This window comes from Bacillus rossius, chromosome 18 (assembly GCF_032445375.1).
Source record: "Bacillus rossius redtenbacheri isolate Brsri chromosome 18, Brsri_v3, whole genome shotgun sequence".
NCBI lineage: Eukaryota > Metazoa > Arthropoda > Insecta > Phasmatodea > Bacillidae > Bacillus > Bacillus rossius.
In genome coordinates this window covers 11,438,636-11,461,459 of record NC_086345.1, presented here as the reverse complement: position 1 = coordinate 11,461,459, position 22,824 = coordinate 11,438,636, and the positions used below count along the sequence as shown (strand labels likewise).

Here is a 22,824-nt window from a genome sequence, read left to right as displayed (position 1 = left end):
CTTATTTTTGTGTAATCTAGACCATAGCTAGATGGTGAGGTCTGGATTGTTCACAAACTATACTCAAAATCTTGAGAGTTCAAACCTGTCACTCAACTCACATGCAGAGTTGTCTTCATAGATGGTCAGCGAGAAAGAGTTGCATGGGGTGGAGTATTTTATTTATTCATTTTATTTTATTAATTTCTGATGGCCTGCAGCTGTGCGCCAACGGCCATAGGTTCATTTCTTTCTTATTCTAAGCCTTTCTCATCATCATATCATCGAGCAAAATTGCCATACGTAGATCAACACCCATGCCTTGCCCGGGACTCGAACCCAGAACGCCTCACACCGTACGCCAGTGTGCATCTGACTATGCTACGGCGGTCGCCTAGGTGGAGGATTGGGGACAGCCATTTCTAGAATTAATTCACCACAGTCTGTCCCACGCTCGGACTGCAGTACAGTTCAAATGGCACACAGTGTTGCCAGATTGATAATACTTCATAATACCTGAAGAAGATGGCTGGACAAATTATCAAACTGTTAAAATATATATGTAATCACTAGGGACAATATTATAGGGTGAAATTGCGATAAAACCGAAATATGTAACACCAAAAAGAATATCAATAAACTATACAACTCTGAAATTAAAGTTAATACACCACTAAGTACCAAAATGCAATTAAAATCATGACACTAATCAGCATTTTCAATCAAAACTTAACTCTTATGACCTAATCTTTTATTAAATAATAAATTCAATGGAAGTAATTTCTTTAACACAAGGTAGGTACGTACCACAATTTAATAAAAAAAAAGATTGGAAAAGGTTTACTTTTTTTAAATCTTGCAACTGTTATTTATTACTTATTTTTTTACATTACAACCTTAGGAAATTTTTCAAAACAAAAAAAAATACTTAACATATATTATATTTGTTCCAAAAAAAGTTATAAATGCTTATTTCAACTCATTATATTGAAAAAGGGAATCATGTATCAGTATCAGTCCAAAAAAATTTATCAAATTTTTTTCAGTAATATGCTTTTTAATAAACATATTTCATAAAAAAAATTAAAATTAAAAAAAATAACACTAAAATCTCCTGTTTTAAAAAGCGAAAGTGGCCTGAAAAAAAAAGTTTACAAATTCTTGTGTCTAGCAATCGCCTGGTGTTGAGCAGTAACAGTATCAAAGGCGAGCGAACACTAGCATACACGGAGAACAGAATGAGTTCAATTCCGATAACGACAAACAGCTCCGACGCGGCCAAGTCCTCACAACGGCTTCAGGCCGGGGCACAGTGTCGCCGGCACCTTTGAATATATATACTGTATAGAAGTCGCCAGCCCAGGTTAAAATTTCTAATACGGTTTTGAGGTAGTTGGTTAATTCACCGCCGCAATCGCCCCCGTCTCCAGGGCATCGACTTGTGGTGGTCCCTGGCGGACAAGTGTCTAACTCTTCAAACACCCCTTCCCCCTCCTGCTGAACGACCTTCAGCTGCAGTGAATGATCGGTGGGGGGTGCGGGGGAATGACAGCGGGCGACAGTGCTGCGCTCTAACGTGCAAATAACAACCTAAGACGATGCAGGGCGTTACGGCAGCGCGCCTGCAGCGGTGAAGTTCCCAAGCCGCTCATCATGCGCCCCTGAAAAACGTGGAGTAAATCCTATCCACTCGCGACTTCTATACAGTATATGTATTCAAAGCCGGCGCTGGGCTCCGGCCGCCGCTCCGAGGCCGGGGACTCTGCCGTCTTCAGGGGAGCAGACTCTTGGAAGGAGCTCCCCGCGGCACGCATCGAGTCATTCTCCCGGAGACGAGAGCGAGCCGGAGCGACCACCCTGGACGCATCCCGGGCCCCAGCCCCGTGCGCAGACGAGAGTCCCGTGCGCTCGATGACCTGTGCAGGAACACCAACTCTGCATTGGTTAAAAGCAGGGGTGTAGCCGGGGGGGGGGGGGGGGGGGGTGTTAGGGGTTAAACACACCCCCCCCCCCCTAGCACCAAATCTTTAATTTATTTCTTGTTCATCACTCAAACAAATTTCATATTAAAATTAATAAAATTTTTACCATTACAATATTTAAATTTAAGTACCGAAAACTGCTAAAATAGCACTATTTTACACCTTAAAATCCAATTTTTCCTGGGGGAGGCCCCCGGACCCCCACTTCACTATGGGAGGGGGAGGGGGGGTTGCATGCTTCATAACATCCCCCCATACACAAATCCTGGCTACGCCACTGGTTAAAAGTATCAAGAAAAAGGGAAAAAAAAAAACATAACTACAGCATAACATTGAAATGCAAAAAGCAAAACACATTTTGCAGTGAAATCCACCTCAATTTTGTCTTTTGAAATACAGACTTGATTTTAATTAAATATTTAGTTTATGCTATAACTAAAAAAACTAAAATATTATGTACTGTGTAAAAAAATTTAATTGGTTCCAATGTGTTGTTTTTTTAAAGTAAATTTATAGTCGTCCTACAGACATGGGTGAAGGCCTACAGAGAGACGTGTTTTTTTTAGTTTTTAACATTGCATTTTATTTATTCATATTAATAGTATTGATCTAATTTAAAATACAGTAAAACCCTGTGATAATGTTCCTGCATATAATGTTTTCCTGCTTATAATGTCATATTTTTAAAGTCCCAATATTTCCACCATAAGGACAATGTATTTATTTCCTGCATATAACGTTCATAAATAGTGTAATTTCCTGCTTATAATGTTTGCTTTCTAACAGTCAATAAATGGGGAAAAATATTTTAAAACCAAATTATTCCAACACTTACGATAAAAAGTTTCCTTTATATATGTTTATGTTTACAATCACTGCCATACAATACATGAAGTTTTTTAAAATACAATTTTATGCAATATACTGAAGGTACACAATGTTCATAGTTACGTGTCAGTTGGCACCCTTAGTCAACTCTTCTCTTCCTTGCCATTCCAGTGGGTATTCAGATGCACGTACATAGTCCTACGATATTTAAGTTGCCAACCATTGAGCGAGGGCATAACTAAAAGTGTTTTCTATTGCTTACAAATAATTTTTTTTTTCATTCATACGTAGGAATCCCAAAATTAAACATTTTCAGGTGGCGAAGGAGTAGACGTTCTCACTCTTAATGTTGTCATCATGAATCGTGAGACAATTTTACAAAAAATGTGGCAGTGTATCTTTAAAGACAAACAAAATTTAACCAGGGAACAAGACAAAGTTGAAAAATTGTTGGCTTGTTTCAGAAAATTCATGTATCAAGTATACTATCTTTGGTTTTAACATTAAAGTTGTTTACATAGCTTGGTGAGTCCATTGGTAAAAAGCTCGAACATTGTTAAGTGCTAAATTGAGATTTCCTGCTTATAACGTTTTCCTGCTTATAATGTTTTTTTCTTGTGCTCCTTTGAAAAACATTATAACAGGGTTCTACTGTATAGTACCTGGCTGACTGAGCTTTGCTCGGTTTCATTTTTGTTGGTAAATTGTGTTTTTTAGAAATTATATTTAAATATGAATTACATACTGATGAAATGATGAAATATGAATAATATTTTTCGATCTTACCGACATAAAAATGAGCGTTTTTTTTTTTTTTTTTCAAAGATCGTTTAGGAATTTTTAAGTGAACACATGAGTTAAAAAGGCACAACTTACATAAGTAAACAATTGATTTTCTTGGTCTAATCTCAAACCAAACACTCATTGGCTTAGTGTTGCTTAACAACGCCATCTACCGGAGTAGCTCTAGTGTTGTTGTGTCGTTAAAGCAGTTAGTTGCTCCCAATTAAAAAAAAAAATGGTATTATTACTCGCCAATAGATGTCAGGAAGAGTCATTTATGTTTAAGTTGATTATCGATAAAGTTGATTATTGAAAACATGGATAAAACGACATTTTCTAAAAATTAATCCTAGCTAGATCGATTTATCGCCCCCGAAACCCTCTGCATACTAAATTTCATGAAAAAATAGTTGGAGCCTTTTTCCGAGATTCAGCAAGAGGGCAAAATATAAAAAAAAAAAACAGTCACAGAGTGAGAAAGAGGAGTTGGGTGAATGTGTGTGTGTTTGAGTGCGTGTGTGTCCATGCAGCAGTGTTTATGGTTCTCCCCATAGATAAAGGTTGGTACAGATCTGAATCTCCCGTAGAGATGGTGCTAGGGTGGTGGTAGTGTGGAGGGAGGAACGGCGATAAAGAATGGAGAAGGGAAAGATGAAGTTCATCAGTGTTGTATTTCTAAACGCGGACAATATTCTGAGACACGGATCATAAAGGACTTCACTTGTATTCTACTGGAGACAGATATATTGTGAAACCCATATTCGAGGGGGGACAGCTTATGGTGAAAATGTTAAAGATTTTTTTTATTTTTTTTTTTTAATGTTCTAAGGTTGTAATGTAAAAATAAATAATAAATAACAGTTGCAAGATTTAAAAAAAAGTAAACTATTTTCCAATCTTTTTTTTAATTAAATTGTGGTACCTACCTCATGTCAATTAAATTACTTTCATTGAATTTAATACTTAATAAAAGATTGGGTATTTTTTGTTAGAGTAAAGTTTTGATTGAAAATGCTGATTGGTGTCATGATTTTAATTGCATTTTGGTGCTAGTGGTGTATTCAGGGCCGCAACTAGAGTCTCTGGCACCCAGGGCATGAATGGATTCATGCATTCCCCCCCCCTCTTTTTTTGCACATACCACACCAATAAAGACGGGGGGGGGGGGGGTCCGGGGGCCCTCCCACGGAAAAAATGGTGCTATTTAAGCATTTGCCATACCTTACATGTAACAGTTTCTTTGTGCTACTGTAACTTCCATGCACGAACCCACTACGTCCATAAAGTAGGTAGTCCGTATAATCACTAGACTTGTTCGTTAAATATATGTCGAGACACGTTATATTGTAAATCAGATCAGACATTCCTGGCATGCAAGTTAAAAAAACTTTTTACCAGTTACCAGTTGTAAGTAGGAAGGAATTACAATGCAAGCGATTTCGGCCCCCCCCCCCCCCCCACGGCTTTGCGCCCGGGGCGTATGCCCCGCTTGCCCCCCCCCTTCCCCCTAGTTGCGGCCCTGGGTGTATTAACTTGAATATCAGTGACGTATAGTTTATTGATTCATTGATATTACGCAGGGTGGATACGGTACTGCACCGGTGCGCAGCTGCAGATACTCACAGCTGCAGCCGTCAGTGCTCCTGCAGCTCCCTCTGCAGCCGCTGCAGCTTCAAGGGCAGCAGCTTCGCCATGTCCTCGCACACGGCCGCCTCCAGCCGCAGCTGCTCCCGCGCCGCCTTGTGCCGGGCGCAGTACTGCGCCACGAACTGACGCACATACGGGGCCCCTCGCTCTCAGTCCGCCTTCCAGCACGCACGGTCTCATGCTAGACAACTCTCTCTCATAGTTAGAGACCCCGGAAAAATTCACGGGTCCGATGACCTCCAGATTATATACACTTCAATATCCTCTGCACGCTCGGGCAAATGCCAACACTGTTCATTGGCTGCTGACTTGCGAGTCGTCTCGACTGCGGGTGGCCGTGTGATTCGACACTTCTGCGAGTGAAGGGTCTCTCTGATCGGCCCTCCAGTCCTCCAGGATTAAGAGTGGACCAATGGCAGAAGCAGCACCAAGGCATAATTATTTGAATTTTTAGCATGACACGAAACGAACCCGCAAATTTTTCGGGTCTCTACTCACGGGGCACAAGTGTTACGAACGCAGACAGGATTGCGACACGCGCCAGGTTCGGAGCTGGCTGGCGGTCCTGCCAGGCCACTGGCGTCACGCGCCGTCCATTGACGTGAGGCATGCCACGCGTGCCTGGCCGGATTACAAGGGTCGTCGCCAGGGGCGTAGCCGGGGGGGGGGGGGGGGAGGTTTTTAGGGGTTCCAACCCCCCCCCCCCCCCCCCTTAGCATCAAATCTTTAATTTATTTCTTATTCATCACTCAAACAAATTTCATATTAAAATTAATAAAATTTTTACCATTACAATATTTAATTTTTAAGTACCGGAAACTGCTAAAATAGCACTATTTTACACCTTAAAATCCAAAATTTTCCCGGGGGGGAGGACCCCCGGACCCCCCTCTTTTATACGGGGGGGGGGGGGGGGGGGACGTCATGCTTCTTAACACCCCCCCATACACAAATCCTGGCTATGCCACTGGTCGTCCCTACCCACCCTCCCGCTCCGCACCCCTCACATCATCCTGCCTCGGCGCTGTTTATCTATCTCTGAATGGCCTGGGGAATTTGCGCAGGCAGCCGCAGCAAATTGACGCCGCTTTTCCGGACTGTTCTAGCGTCGGGTCGGCCCGGGATGACGCGACTGTGCTCGTCGGTTCTGGAAAAGACGACCCGCTGCCACTTAAGTCGCGACGCCGGCCTCCGCGGGAGTTCCGAGCGGATTCCCATCGAAAGGGAAGTGCGACATCGGCGAAGAGGGCGAAGAGGGTGAGAGACCCCCTCGAGAGTGGCGCAACGCGGAGTTCGACTGGATCGAGAGTGGCGCAAGGCTGAGTGCGAGGACAGGCGCGAGGTAAGGGGCGAACCACTGTGGAGCCCAGCTCCAGTAAGGAGTGCGAACTGCGGGAACTTGACAAGACATCGAGTGACTCGAGAATAAACACTTTTTAAGAGCCGGTGATATGTGATAGAACATTTTTAAGTATAACTGTTTATTATTTATGTATATATTAGTAATTAATAAAACTGCAATAAAAAATTAATTAGTCTATCCCTTACGAACCCAGTTCTCCCCACTTTATAAATCGTAACAATAGTTTTCATGTTGATTACTTAGCATTGAGTAAAACATCTCCAATCAGTTCTAAACTCCACTATAAGTAACAGGAACTGTTAAAATAGTACACTTCTTAGTACATTTCTGATTCAAACCAAATGGTATTTTTAAATAATGTATTTTGAAACAGACTATAATTTTTTTTTTAATGAAAGGTCTAATTCCTATCTAACAACAACAAAAGTTTGCTCTTTAATGTTCCTTTTGGTTTTCATTAAGAAAAAAAATATTATATACTAATCAGGACCTTTAATTTAAAATTATCTGAATAAATTGTGAAGCACACCCAGCTAAATACTCCTCAAATATTAAAAATATAAAATAGTTAATTCCTATTCTGTGTAGATACCATTTCTGAGGGTTAAGTCCCAGTCAGATGTCCAGATTTTCTGGACTTAAGTTATCTGATGTTAATACTTTTTCTGGATCCACGTGAGTGGCAGAGAGTGGAATGTTGTACGGGTTTCATTTGAATATTTTGAGAACCAAAATAACTAATGTAATTTTAAAAAAACTGGTTTAACAAAAAAACTTGTTTAAACAAAAAAAAATTTTCTAACCCTGCTTCTTAGGTCTGGTCACTGTGTTACTTGGGATGACTGTTTGTATTAAGAGTAGAAAGCTCATTTCGCACACAAAAATCCTTCAACTTCTTAAAAAATTACTGTATAATTGTGATTTCTCGGTTTGCTTTAACTCTTGGACCATGTAATTTTTAGTCTGTTTGATATATTCTCAACGCATTCTTATATGTACACTGGTTTTCTGTTTTTGAGGCTATGATATTCAGTGAGACTGCAATATATGTTAGTTAATGTTGCTGTACTATCACGTCATGCTGATGTTTGTCTTCTGTAGAACCTTTTCCAGCTATCTACAATTTCCATTCTCTTCTTGCAGTAAGACTGCATACGAATACGTCTTTAAAATTGCTTCCATAGTGGGAGGAAATTCAAAAAACGAATGATAACAAATTCGGGGGATACAGTTTGGTGTTGCAGCTACATATCTATCAACTCCATCCAAATTTCAATTACACCACTGGATAGCTAAAGGATCAAAGAATTCGTTACGCCAAGTGAGGACTGTGACGCATCGCGCGCGGTGGAGGGGGAAGCGCCGCCATTTTGAGGTCATTTTGCTGCTTTTCGAGATTTCCATTTAGTATAACTTTTGACTCGGAGAAGCTACGATGTTCGTTTGAGTTTCAATTGTCAGCTCTTGTCAGAATCTATCGATTGCATATATAAAACAATAATGTAAAATAGTAATAGTGAATATATATGGTATTAAAATAAAAAATATATAATCAGTCTTTCAGGTTACTTTCCCATACCATGCAAAGGTTCAGTAGTCTCCTGCTAATCCGGACTAAATGGCACTGGACCTTGTCCGGATCACCAAAAGTATGGATTAAACATTAATTGTCTTAAAATACAAGTTTCAGATGAGTAAAACTATTAAAACCAATTTTTTTTGTCCTTCATAAACACAACTTTTTCTACAGCTTAATTTTACTTTTAATACCACCTTATACGTAAAACTAAGTTTTTTAACCTACGAACTGATGAAACATTAACAAAACAGTAAAATACCTGCTTTAATTTATTAAACCCTGTTCGGAGATTGGGATGAGCTGGGTCCAGATTAGCAGGACTATACTGTTTACATATTATATCATGCATTACGTATCACAAAGTGTATATTAGGTAAAGAGTAGACTCCCAATTATTTGGGTGCGGGTTGTCCGATTTGAGGGTTAACCCTTCCATACTTCACTTCCAAGAACCAATAAACACAAAAAAAAAATTGACAACTTATATATATTTTTTTTCGTGAACTATTGATGCAACAGAGCATTTTATGCTGTGATTTGAGACAAAATATGCTTTCAAACATAGTGCATACCTAGTTGGTAAGTGTTATGCATCATGAACTTCGAAAACTGAGTCGCAACGCTGTAAGCAGTGCGCGCTTGTGTTCCACGTTCCCTTGTGAACCGTGCTCAGGTTAGCGCCAGCACGACAAGGCACGGCACTGCTGTTCCGAGACTCACACGAGCGATAAATGGCCTGCGTAGTTTCAAGGCAGCAGTCACAACGCAGCAGTATTTTTTCTGTCATAATCTTCAGACAGTAATGTCCAATAATAAACGCAAATGAGTGGTATATGACATTCAACAAAAATTAAAAATCATTGACCAACTAGCTGTATAATAGGGCGACGTAAAATACGGCTATGTTTTAGTGATATGTACTGCAGCTTTTTCTGTGAATCATGTCTAACACTTTAGTACCTATTTGTACAACCTTATAAAGTGTTTTTCTAAGTAGAAAGGATAAAAAAATTTTAACAAAACAGTTTTTTTTCCCACATTGCTTTAACCATGCTTATTAATTTTTTTAACAAAAAACTTTTTTTTTTCCACATTACTTTAACCATGCTTATTTGGTTATCTGTGGATTCCTTGCCACTCATTACCCTGAATAATCGAGAGTCTACTGCACTAACAAAACAAATCTTTAAGTATTTTAAAACATGAAAATAATTTTCAGGAAATATGAGAGCTTTTAAGGGTGTGTAGCATAATATCTGGAGAGTGTGTGTGTTACCGAGAAGGCATCCAGGCTGCTCCTGATGCTGTCTGCCTGGACCGCCTTGTCCGAGGAGATGATCTTGCTGTGCAGGCGGCCGATGCGGAAGTAGGCGATGAGGGCCGGCCTCTCCACGTCCTCGCTGAGCGAGGAGGGCATCTCCCCCGTGCTGCAGCACAACACTGACACTCAACACCTACACTCGGCACTAACACTCACACCTACACTCAACACCTACACTCAACACCTACACTCGGCACTAACACTCACACCTACACTCAACACCTACACTCGGCACTAACACTCACACCTACACTCAACACCTACACTCGACACTAACACTCACACCTACACTCACACCTTCACTCAACACCAACACTCCAACACCAAAATTCACACCTACACTCGACACTAACACTCACACCTACACTCAACACCAATACTCACACCTACTCTCGACACCTACACTCGACACTAACACTCAAACCTACACTCACACCTACTCTCGACACCAACACTCACACCTATACTCACACCTCCACTCACACCTACTCTCACACCTTCACTCAACACCAAAACTCACACCTACACTCACACCTTCACTCAACACCAACACTTAACACCTATACTCGGCACTAACACTCACACCTACACTCACACCTACACTCAACACCTACACTCGACACTAACACTCACACCTACACTCACACCTACACTCACACCTTCACTCAACACCAAAACTCACACCTACACTCACACCTTCACTCAACACCAACACTCCAACACCAAAATTCACACCTACACTCGACACTAACACTCACACCTACACTCACACCTACACTCAACACCAACACTCACACCTACACTCGACACCTACACTCAACGACACCAACACTCACACCTACACTCAACACCAATACTCACACCTTCTCTCGACACCTACACTCGACACTAACACTCAAACCTACACTCACACCTACTCTCGACACCAACACTCACACCTATACTCACACCTCCACTCACACCTTCACTCAACACCAAAACTCACACCTACACTCACACCTTCACTCAACACCAACACTTAACACCTATACTCGGCACTAACACTCACACCTACACTCACACCTACACTCAACACCTACACTCGACACTAACACTCACACCTACACTCACACCTACACTCACACCTTCACTCAACACCAAAACTCACACCTACACTCACACCTTCACTCAACACCAACACTCAACACCAAAATTCACACCTACACTTGACACTAACACTCACACCTACACTCAACACCAACACTCACACCTACACTCAACGACACCAAAACTCACACCTACACTCAACACCAATACTCACACCTACTCTCGACACCTACACTCGACACTAACACTCAAACCTACACTCACACCTACTCTCGACACCAACACTCACACCTACACTCACACCTACACTCACACCTACACTCACACCTACACTCAACACCAATACTCACACCTTCACTCAACACCAACACTCAACACCAAAACTCACACCTACACTCAACAACACACACCTACACTCAACAACACACACCTACACTCAACAACACACACCTACACTCAACAACACACACCTACATTCATAACCAACACACACACACACACACACCAACAATCACACTAACATTCAATTATAGCAACTTAGCTACATAAGAGTACACAGAGATTGTTTAGAAGGATTATTGTAATCCTTAGAGAACTACAATGCCTCACACACAGAAGCTGCAAGAATTGTGTTCGCAAGAAGGCTTTATTTAATGCCGGTTTGCACACGTGTTGCTGTAAGCATGTCTTTCATACAAACTCGAAATAAGTGTTTTACGAACTTAAAAAAGGTGTTTTATATATTTAATAACATTAATATATACATGTACTTAGAGACCTATTTTAACTAAATCATTTTTAAAAAATTACCTTAAGAACAGAATATTAAAAACAATATAAAAATATGAATTGATTAATTATTTATTTTACTATGCAAACAAGCATAATCATTAATTAAATTTCTAAAGTTCTATAAAGCTACTATTCTCTAAGATTTTATTGTGACAATTAAAATTCAATCATACGAATAACTTAGTCAAAATAAAAATGATATACACCGATCTTTAATGAACCCTTTCTATTAAATTAATGTTATTCTGTATATTTATTAGTAAGAAATTAAATAACATGTTTAACGTAAACCAAAACTTAAGGTATACCTTTAGTTTATTTCCTGTATTCACCTCTGCTAATATTTTACAGTTTGTTTTGGGCTCGACACACTTTTGCGTCCTGCAAGTTTCAGTCCCTCTAGGTCATTGGGGAGCAAAGTCACATTTAATTTCTTTAAATATTCCACAGACTTTGCATTTAACTTGGATAACAGAGCGAGTGTCAGAAAATATGGCCTACCGTTTCTTTTGAAAGAGGAAGAAAGCCCATGAGCTGACCAAATGAAAAAAATGTCGATACATACCTTCTATTCCGCAACGAATCCAGAAATTTGGTGAAGTAGGTTATGGACTGCGTTGTCAGGTGGTTGACCTTGCGGATAGCGTGGAGCGACGGGCGTTCGTCCGAGCCCTGCAGCTTCTGCAGCTTGATGTCCAGGATGTCGGAGCACACTTCCGCCAGCTCGAACCACAGCTGCCGGCACAGCAGCAGGTAGTGCTGCGCGCTCAGCTCGCGCAGCACGCCTTCCAGCAGGTCCACACGGCGCTTGTGCATGCGGCTCTGCCTGCAACCACACCACGCACTCGCTCACTCTGGTTCCTCACTCACTCACTCCTGTGTGCAGTACACTCGCTCACTCCGCTCCCTCACTCCCATGTGCAGCAGTGGCGTAGCCAGGATTTGTGTATGGGGGGTGTTAAGAAGCATGCACCCCCCCCCCCCCCCCGTATTAAAGCGGGTGGTCCGGGGGTCCTCCCCCGGGAAAATTTAGGATTTTAAGGGTAAAATAGTGCTATTTTAGCAGTTTTCGGTACTTAAATTTAAATATTGTAATGGTAAAATTTTTATTAATTTTTAATATGAATTTTTTTTGAGTGATGAATAAGAAATTAATTAAAGATTTGGTGCTAAGGGGGGGGGGGGGGGTTTGAACCCCTAAAACACCCCCCCCCCCCCCCCTGGCTACGCCCCTGGTGTGCAGTACACTTCTAGCTCGAACCACAGCTGCCGACACAACAGCAGGGACGACAGCTAACTAGCACGAGCAGCTTGGAGTAAACCAAAACCATCCAATCACTTGATTCAATGACTGAATACATCTATTTTGAACGGCACATGCTGAAAGGGCCTCAGTCACGAAAAAATGGCCTAGTGAGTTAAGCTTTAAAATTTCATGTTATAGGATAGCTTCAACCGTCCATGCTAAAAGGGATTGAGTCACACGCACGGGTTAGCTAATATTAGCCAGGGGAATTCTTAATGTATGCTAAAAGGGTGGTTTAGAGACGGATTAATTCGCTTTTCTCAAAACTGGGTTGCTTGGACTGAGAACCTTTCAGCATGTGCCCGATTAATTTAATGTAAATACTACTCTAGCCTGAAACAACTGTAAAGTAGTCTAAAATAGTCACTGAAATTAAAAAAAAAAAGAGTAATGGGTGTGAAAATATAAATTATATATCATTTAAAGAAGGAAAGGGAGATGGTAAGCAAAAGAAATTAATTCAGAGTAAAAGCACAAATAAAAAACACATATTATTTTATATGTTGTTGTAACTGTAGATAAGACAAGCAGATTAAAAAAAACACATTTAGCATGCACTAGAAGTTACAATGTTTCGGTAGGTGTTAGGACTAGTTTCCTTCAGCACAGATAATATACCGTAAGCAGCATAACACTGTACAACTGTGCATTCACACAAAAATGGTTGTCGTTAAGGTGTATATATCTTCAAGCACAATTCTTATCCATAAAATGTGTTTGCAACCTTCATTCTGCTTTGAAACTGGCTTACCTATCTTCATCTTCCTCAAAGAACGCTAGAACTTTGAACAACTGGCTGTGGTCTTGCACAATCTGCACGTAGTCCGACGCGAACCCGTCGAGAGAGTAGTACTCCATGGCCGTGGTGAGCCAGGCCTGGGTCTTCAGAAACACTTCCCGGGCTTCCTCGAAGGTCAGCACGTGACTGTCCGTGATCTGCTCCTCGTAGCTGGACAGCTCGAGGGACGTGAACCACAGCTCGTTGACCTCGTCTGGGAACGAGTACGAGCAGGGAAGAACTTGAAGCAGCTCACTCTAAAGCCCACCGCACACGGTGCAATATTTTCTACAAGTTTGCTTACTAGAATGCTTACTGGTTTCTGCACTGTGCAGGCTACAAGCTGAAACACTAGGCGCGCTACAAGTTTCTGCTGCACACGATTCTAGCTGCCTTGCTAGTTTTGTTAAGAGAATGTTCTCCACAACAAATTTTTTATTATGATAATTCACATTTTTTTACTGCATACAAACAAAGGCTCTTCTTTGTATGCATTTATTAAAACGAGGAGTTGGTCACTAGTCCACTTCTTTCCGTCCATGTTTATCACGACATGCGCGCTTAAAAGTGTGAACAACCCCTCGTGCTGTTTTCGTGAGTTCTGTTTGGCCACTCCTTAAATATTGGAACACACCCAGCAACGAAAATAGGACGCAGTCTATTATGCAAAACCAGTAGCCCAGCTCGTACAGCTGCTAGTATCCAGTTTGAATTCGAGTGAAGAAACTAGTAGTAGAGCCAGTACGACTCCTAGCTTACAATATTGTAAGGAATATTGTACAGTGTGCGGCGGGCTTTAGTCATGTAACATACAGCGACACGTGCAAGACTGAGACAGGCAGTTACGCTGCTGAGGGTTAATTCTCAAATCGGACTACCCGTACCCGAATAATCAGGAGTCTACTCTATACCTAATAGTATACACTTTATGATACGTAATGCATAACATAATATGTAAACAGTACAGTCCTGCTAATCTGGACCCAGCTCATCCCAATCTCCGAACAGGGTTTAATAAATAAAAGCAGGTTTTTGTACTGTTTTGTTAATGTTTCACCAGTTTGTAGGTTAAAAAACTTAGTTTTATGTATATGGTAATATTAAAGGTAAAATTAAGCTGTAGAAAAAAGTTGTGTTTATGAAGGACAAAAAAAAATAATTGGTTTTAATAGTGTTAATCATCTGAAACTTGTATTTTAAGATAAATTCTGTTTAATCCATACTTTTGGTGATCCGGAAAAGTTCCAGTGCCAAGGTCGTAGTGCCCATCACTCAGCAAGTGACACTCTAAAAGCCTGAAGTGCAGATCCATGACACTGTGTCTGCTCTAGCCCGTCACGCACGGCCGTGCCAACCGAGACTTGACCCCCCCCCCCCCTTTTTTTTTTCCCTTTCCTCCTTACCACCTCGAAACATATAAAGCAGATATCAAAATGGCTACTGAGCATGGATGTATAATATTCAGAGGCGTAGCCAGGATTTGTGTATGGGGGGTGTTAAGAAGCATGCCCCCCTATTAAAGCGGGGGGTCCGGGGATTTTAAGGTGTAAAATAGTACTATTTTAGTAGTTTTCGGTACTTAAATTTAAATATTGTAATGGTAAAATTTTTATTAATTTTAATATGAAATTTTTTTGAGTGATGAATAAGAAATTAATTAAAGATTTAGTGCTAAGGGGGGGTTTGAACCCCTAACCCCCCCCCCCCCCTGGCTACGCCCCTGATAATATTATATCTGCAGGAAAAACTACACAACACTAAACCATTTATGCAAGTAGACGTTCATTGGATTACCTACATCGTAGGATAATATACAATTATTATTTAGTACACACGCTTGCGAACTTGTAACCAGAGAATAATTTAAAATAACATGTGCACACTTCATGTGACACAACACAGTGCTCAATGAAAGCCTTAACTTGAGTCCAAAAGTGTAACAAAACTGTTTTTAAAATCAATCAACATGATTATAACACTAACCACGACTTAGAGATCGTAATCCTCACAGAAAAAAAAAGAAAGACATAAATGCAAATAACATGTTAATTGCATTGATTACTGTGTGTTAAAAGATTTTATTACGTATATATCAAGGCACCACAGCCGAACTGAAAAAAAAAAAAAAAAAAAATCTAGACTTTTCAACACAACAAACTCAAATGTGCAGAGAAAGATGCTAAGCTTAGTCATAAATTACTATGCAATGTGATAAAACAAATGTTCCTTTCAGCACACACAAATTATTATTTTTCTTAGACCTAAAATAAAATACACCAAGAGCAGACAACAGAAAAAAAGTGGGAAGCCATATAAACTTGTGATGTAAATAACAAGAATGGCATGCATTGTGAACGTAACATGTGGGCCGAAAACAAAAATACTATGAAGTATAAAAAAAAACATATAGTGGAAGGTAATTACCTAAAATCTATGTACAGTGAAACCTCATCTATCCGGCCCTACTTGTTCTGGATCTCCGAATAATACAGATCAGATCTGTAAACATTTTATTTAATGTCCAAATAAAAATGACAATTTTATTTTACATCTATACAACAAAGACAGTTAGCTCAAGATAATATACCCGACTATGCTTCATTAAAATGCCATGCATGTTTTGAACAGAAAAAAAAAGACTATTTCTTTGTAAGAAATGATGTGAAAAGTTATTTTATATTTTTTTTTTTTAGTAAATTGTAAACAATATAGGGCATGTACACTACATAATAAACTGTTATATTACCTGGACCATACTGAATTTGGAATGTCCGGATTGCCTTTGGTCCCTTCTTTGAATATATATATATACTGTATAGAAGTTGCGAGTGGATAGGATTTACTCTACGTTTTTCAGGAGCGTATGATGAGCAGCTTGGGAACTTCACCGCTGCAGTGCCCTGCCGTAACGCCCTGTATCGTCTTAGTTGTTATTTACACGTTAGAGCGCAGCGCTGTCGCCCGCTGTCATTATCCCGCACACCCCCCCCCCCCCCCAATCATTCACTGCAGCTCAAGGTCGTTCAACGGGAGGGGGAAGGGGTGTTTGAAGAGTTCGACACTTGTCCGCCAGGGACCGCCGCGAGTCGATGCCCCGAGAGACGGTGGCGATTGCAGCGGCGAATTAACCAACTACCCTCAAACCGTATTAGAAATTTTAACCTGGGCTGGCGACTTCTATACAGTATATCGATGGCTTAGAATGAAAACCTCGTATCTCAATTTTTGGACGGAAATACGTTTTTTTTTATGTTTTTTGCCGGAAAACCTCGTATCTCACAATATGTTTGGCTGAAAGAAATAAAATGTGCATCCTACTGCTTTCTATCGGGAAATCACATAAAAGAATTGTACAACCATTAATTTAGGGGGGGGGCGGGGGGGGGGGGGGGGGGGGCGAAAAGAAACAGTTTTTTTTTGTCTCTGCTGTAAAAATTTGCATTTTATGAGATACAAGGTTTTCATTCTAAGCCATCAATATATATATATAATCAAAGGTCCCGGTTGGCTCGGACGGACGAGGTTCAACTGCACACCTCACACAACCGAGAGCAGCCGGACGGGCGCGGCAGCCGGTGCTACCTTGCGACACGCCGCTGCCCATGACGGCGTCGCGCAGGTCCTGGCCGGGCGCGGCCGGGGGCCCCTCGTCCGTGTCCGTGTCTGCGCTCCTCAGCAGGCGGTCCCTGGAGCCGGCCAGCAGCAGCAGCCCGTACTTGGCCCAGCAGCGCGCCACGTCGGCGCTGCGGTGAGCGAACCTCTCCCGCCTGGCGGGCACACACACACACTCTCATCACCCTACTGTGCCATCCAGCTCACTCGTCAGCTGTGGCTTTTATTTTCAAGGCAGTTCGGTTTTCGAATCTGTGATGCTTTTTTATGTTTACGGGCTGGCGCGGAGGAGGAAGTGTTGCTCGCCGGAACATAGGTCGGATGCGGGGGAGCGGTTTTTTTTTGGTTTGTTGTTCCAAGGATTGCAGAGAGTTGTGTTATGGAGATGAGTGGAGATGATATAAATGTGCTGATTAAGGATTCAACTTGGTTATTATCATTACAAACTTGAAAGAAACACGAGATTTCGGTGTTATTTTTTTTTTTTTTATAAAATTATTTTAGTCGTAAAGATACATCAAATATATATTCAGATATTTCTTAATACAAATACCGCCAAAAAACTGTGCCATTCTGACCAATATATGTCACACTTTTAAATAAAATAATTTGTAATATGCACTAGGGGCTGGGTGAACCCCTGGGTCCAGGGCCCACGGACCCAGCCTAATTTTATTTTTAAATGTTTAACTAACATAATTTTTTTTACAAACTAGAATAATGTATTGAATATTTTATAAATAAAGCTTAGTTTGAATTGTAATCAAATGTGGAAGCCATGAATATGCATATCTTGAGCAGAACTATTCAGAATAAAAATAAGTACATCTGCAAATGATTGTTTGTTTGGAAAATGTATAGAGCAGACATCAGAAATGTAAAAAAAAATCCCTTCTAGCACAGCCTACAGGCGTGAGTAGATTTTGAAGTACCTATTTCTTCTGGAAATTTTCTGCTGGAAACTTCTATAGACTTCAGGAATTTTTTAAAAACTTAAAGTGCATTTTTAAATATTCAATGCAGCGGAAATTTTTCAAATATTTTTAGGTCAATGCATCCAGCATTAAAAAGCTCAGAATGATTTTTCATATTATGCCTAATAAGGCGGTAGTGAATTTTTTGATCATCAAACACTATTTTTTATTCTCTGCTCTAATACATGGGGGTATAAAAATTTGCTTTGTACCAAGGCACGGTTTTAAATAAATTGGAACCAAATTTATAGTAAGGAAGATTGAATATTTTTTTTTTATTTACAACTCTCCTGTTTTTACTGAAATCAAAAATAGTTTCAGCTTAGTTTAAAATTAAGTTCAGGATTTTTACAATAAATTTAATGGATTTGAAAGTATACCTAATTAAAAAGTTATGATTTTTTTTTTTTTGTCTTTCAACCCTTGTTATGTCCGACCCTTGCAATAATTGCTGGTTACATATAAAATTTAAGTACTCTATACAAAAGTTTTAGACCAAATTTAGGAAGTTAAAATAAATAACGGATTCAATAGTGTGCATGGTATGGAAGTTTTATTTACATTTTTGTTCAAACACCTGTTTTTTTTTTTAACCCCTTGCAGCAATGGTTTGTCTTATCAAAAACTGTTTCGACTTAAGTTTTAGATAATTTTTTCAAAGATTTACAATCAAATGTTATATATTCTGTAGTTTACCTAATAACGGAGTCATATTTTTCTTTGGCCTTTCAACCTTTTTTTTCCCCACCCTTTACAACAATGGTTAGTTGTATCAAAAAATGGTTTCAGACAAAATGTTTGGATAACATTTTTAAAGTTTACAAAAATTATGAACATGTTTGATATTTTACCCCTAGAGGAGGTAATTAATTTTTTTGTCACTCAAAATATTTTTTTCCATTTCTTGCGGTAATGATTAGTCATGTAAAAATTATTTCAGTCAAAAGTTGTAGATAATATTTTAAGTTTTCACAATAAATAAAAACTAATTTAATAATGTATATGGTGAAGAAATTATAATTTTTTTTATTTCCACCCTTTTTTATTTCCACCCTTTTTTTTTCCACCCTTTTTTTTTTCCAACCTCTTGCAGGAATGGTTAGATTATCAAAAATTGTTTCAGACAAAATTTAGATTAAAATTATAATATTTACAAACAATTTGAATGGATTTGATGGTGTGCTTACTACGGAAGTTATGATTTTTTTTGTTCTTTAACCCCTGTTTATTTCATCCTTTGCAACAATGGTTATTTGTATCAAAAATGTTTTAGCAAAAGTTTTTGATTATATTTTTAAGGTTTACAAAAAATATTTTAGGATTTAATACTGTGCCTACTAAGGGAGTTATGAACTTTTTTGTCCTTCAACCCAGGTTTTTTTTTCCACCCCTTGCTATAATTTGTTTGACAGCTGTCTTTTTAATACTTGGGTTGTCTGTAAGTAATTCAGCTGTTTATTATCATTTATAATGCAGACGTTTGTTTATGTTACTTAATAGCATAGCTGACATTGTCACTGTCCTAATCCTGTTGTCGCCTAAATATTGTTCAACCTGATCCTGTGGTTCCCCTGAGATCCTTAGGAATATAGCGTAGCTGAAACTTCTATCCAAAAGGCATACAAGCAAGTTATGGCAGAGGCCTACAATGTTTCCACACTAATTTTTTTTTTCATGCCTCTGTCAAACAGGTTTTACCCCCACAGTTCTCTTCTACTTCATGGCAAAACACACTATTGAATATCTTAATATCTTGTGTGAATCTAAAAAGCCTTTTTCTTAGTAAACAAAGTAACTCTTTAAATGGTCAAAACCAAATTTTTAACAAATAAAATTTTAATATTTATTTTTGTAAAGCCATGCTTCTGCAGTCTTAGCTTTAGAAAAAGGTAATTATCGGAAATCGCAGATTTTTAAGAATGGAAAGAAAAAATCAGAAAAGATGGTTTTTTCACACTACACGTGTCCCTTAATTTACTCCGAAGGGATGGTTTCGTAATTCCTACTAGTTCGTAAAAAAATTAAATTCTCATATCTTACATCACAACACCTGTGCTTTTACGCTGTCGCCGCCATTCATTGTTTACCCGCAATAAATAATAATGTAAGTTTTCCATATACTAGAGACATTCTTGAATTAACCCTGCAAGGAAGGTTTCTTAATTCTTACTGGTTTGTAAAAAAATTACAGTTTACAGATTACATTACAATACCTACGCAATCGCAGACATTTGTTCTTTGTTTTACCCTTGTGGTTTTTTTTTTTTTTTGAATTTTTTTTTTGGGAGAACTTTAGTCAATGTAGGTGGTGTTGTAATAATGAAAATTGTTTAAATAACGACTGTATTGCAATTGTAAAGAATTTTTACTGCTTATATTCCATGTTTGTTATTTTATTAGAATAAGTAATTGTATTACAAAATGTTAATTTTATTATTACACTGCATTTAAAGTATGTAATGTTTTGAGTCACGTTGTAATGAACAAGTCAAATGGGAGCTTAAAATTTGAATAGAATAGATAATGTCTCTGTGAGGAATACATGCTGTGCTCTGAAGTAGCCGACAAATTGGATTTTGCAGGCTTTTCAGGGAATTCCTTGATTAGAGCCATCGTATATTCTGTGTTTCATATGGCTGTGTTTCATGTATCCCAGTTTATCCCTGGATCCTAAAGGCTTGATCCTAATGGCACAATCCTGTGGCTTGATCCTGTGGTACATGATGTTTGCTGTTTAAGTTCAGAATGTCGAAAGATCCTGCACATGAAATAAATTGCGAAACAAGAAAGTATTATGATTGTAGGTTGAAAAAAAATAATTTTTATTGGACTTAGGATCAGAATTTATTATAATATGACAATTTTTTTATGTACAGGATCTTCCGACATACTGATTTCAAACAGCAAGCATCATGTACCACAGGATCAAGCCTTCACGATCCAGGGGCAAACTTCAATATGCGAAACGGAAGAATTAGCGTATTTTTAACTCTCCATGGTTGACTAAAGTTGTGCTGAACAAAGCGATACATGATCGCGGATAAACAATGAATGGCAGTGGCGATGTGAAAACACAGGTATTATAATGTAATCTTTAAACTGTTATTTTTCACGGACCAGTAGGAATTAAGAAATCATTTACTCAAGGAAAATTTAGGGATGTGTGTAGTGTTGAAAACCAGGTTTTTCGATTTTTTTTTCTTTTTCTTTCTGTTCGAGATTAAAGTTTCAATTACTAGTCACGTTGGAGACTGTCAGTGTTTACTTTGAACTTCTGCGTAAAAATACCTATGCATTCATGCGGTGCTCACCATTGTTTCTTGTTTACGAGTATCTATTAAAATCTGAAAATACTTTTCTCCTAAAGTATTTGGAATTTCTTATCTCCTCCAGGTTTAATGAACAGAGGAAGTTAAAGAGCACATAATAAAAGTATTTTCTGAATTTTAAATTTTTTTTTAACAAATATCACCCAAATATGAAAATTAAAAAATTTGATATCTCCTAAAGTATTTGGAATTTCTTATCTCCGCCGTGTTTATTGAAAAGAGGGAGTTAAAGAGCATATAATAAAAGTATTTTCGGATTTTTAGCATTTTTTTTTCGTAAATACCACTACTCTACATATTTACCAAAAAAAAGTATAAGACCACCACTATGTAACTACACACGTCTGCCGACTACAAGAAAGGAGGAGTTTACTTTGCTTCCAGCGAGTCCGCTGTGCTGCCTTCAGTGCTCTCCATGTCTTTGTACTGATCGAGGATAAAGGAGGCGGCCGCCAGGTGATGGCGTGCTTGCTTGAAGCCATTCTTCTCCATGAAGTACTGCGACAAAGTGGCCGAGTTCACGGCCCAGTCCACAGGATCAAAGTCCTTGAATTCCAGTTGCCTTTTCAAGGTTGTGTGACAGTAAACAGCTGCTTTCAAGTGATCGTTCAAACTGCTGTATATCTGAGCCAAATAGTAAAGCGTGAGTGTGTGGGTCTTTTCAAGGGTGTGTTCAGTATCTAGCAATTCGTCCTCTGAATCATCATCGATTTGGAACAAACTGTGCAAGGTAAGACAGTCTGAAGAATTATTCGAAACGAAATCTTGGTACAATTTTTCGGCCCTTTCTAGATATTCCTTAGATTTAGTTGGTTGGTCCCGTTGTGACCATAAAATACCGAGCTGGTTTAAAGCCGACAATAACGCAAGAATTGAGTCCCGCTTTTGTACGTCTTTTGATAGGATTGATAAACAATTCAATAATTGTTCCTCTCCGGTAGAAAATTCTTCCGTGTCAACAGATATCGTACCCAGGTGAAGCCACACTAAGCCAAGCATTGCTTTAAACCGAGGTTTCTCATTTGCGCTCGCTTCGTCGAGTATTTTAGACAGCTTGGATTTCATGTCTGTCAACACAACGCTAGCCGCATATTTCGAGCGGTAAGGTTCACTGATTGGGTCTTTTTTACTGTCCTCGTCCACTAGTTTTCTAACTCTGGCGAAATCATCTCGCAGTTCGACAAGAACGGACCTGTGACTAGCACTCATTTTCGGATAAAACTCCAGAACGAATGTTTTCAACTGTTTTCAACTTATCACAATTATTGTTTATTATAAACAATCGTTAAACGTTGTTGACAAAAAACTCCTACAGCTTCTACTACTTCTTTTTCTTTACAGCTCATATTGGCCTACGTTGCCGTAACAGCAATAAGTAAGTTTGAAACTCCGTATTCTATAATAATAGGGACAGAAATTCTATTCTCAGGAACGGTATGAAAGGTACAGGAGCCCTATTCTTGAC

At 39.2% G+C, this 22,824-nt stretch overlaps 1 protein-coding gene across 1 annotated transcript; it reads right to left on the bottom strand.

Moving 5' to 3' along the window:
- Positions 1-823: 823 nt before the first annotated feature.
- On the bottom strand, positions 824-22,698 carry LOC134541107 (KIF-binding protein). The gene is made up of 7 exons (XM_063384275.1): positions 21,733-22,698; positions 17,027-17,211; positions 13,418-13,658; positions 11,926-12,186; positions 9,438-9,588; positions 5,196-5,341; positions 824-1,895 (listed from the first exon to the last, which is right to left on the bottom strand). The coding sequence occupies exons 1-6, from the start codon at positions 22,566-22,568 to the stop codon at positions 5,207-5,209; spliced, it is 1,809 nt and encodes a 602-aa protein (XP_063240345.1). The 5' UTR covers positions 22,569-22,698; the 3' UTR covers positions 824-1,895; positions 5,196-5,206.
- Positions 22,699-22,824: the final 126 nt, after the last annotated feature.

Bases quoted from the DNA above. Each gene is read 5' to 3' on its own strand.
- LOC134541107 (XM_063384275.1), bottom strand. From the start codon at position 22,568: ATGAGTGCTAGTCACAGGTCCGTTCTTGTCGAACTGCGAGATGATTTC. The intron at 17,212-21,732 runs GTAAACTCCTCC...TGTGCCCGCCAG, and splicing joins GCGGACTCGCTGGAAGCAAA to GCGGGAGAGGTTCGCTCACC. The intron at 9,589-11,925 runs GTATGTATCGAC...GTTGTGCTGCAG, and splicing joins GATTCGTTGCGGAATAGAAG to CACGGGGGAGATGCCCTCCT.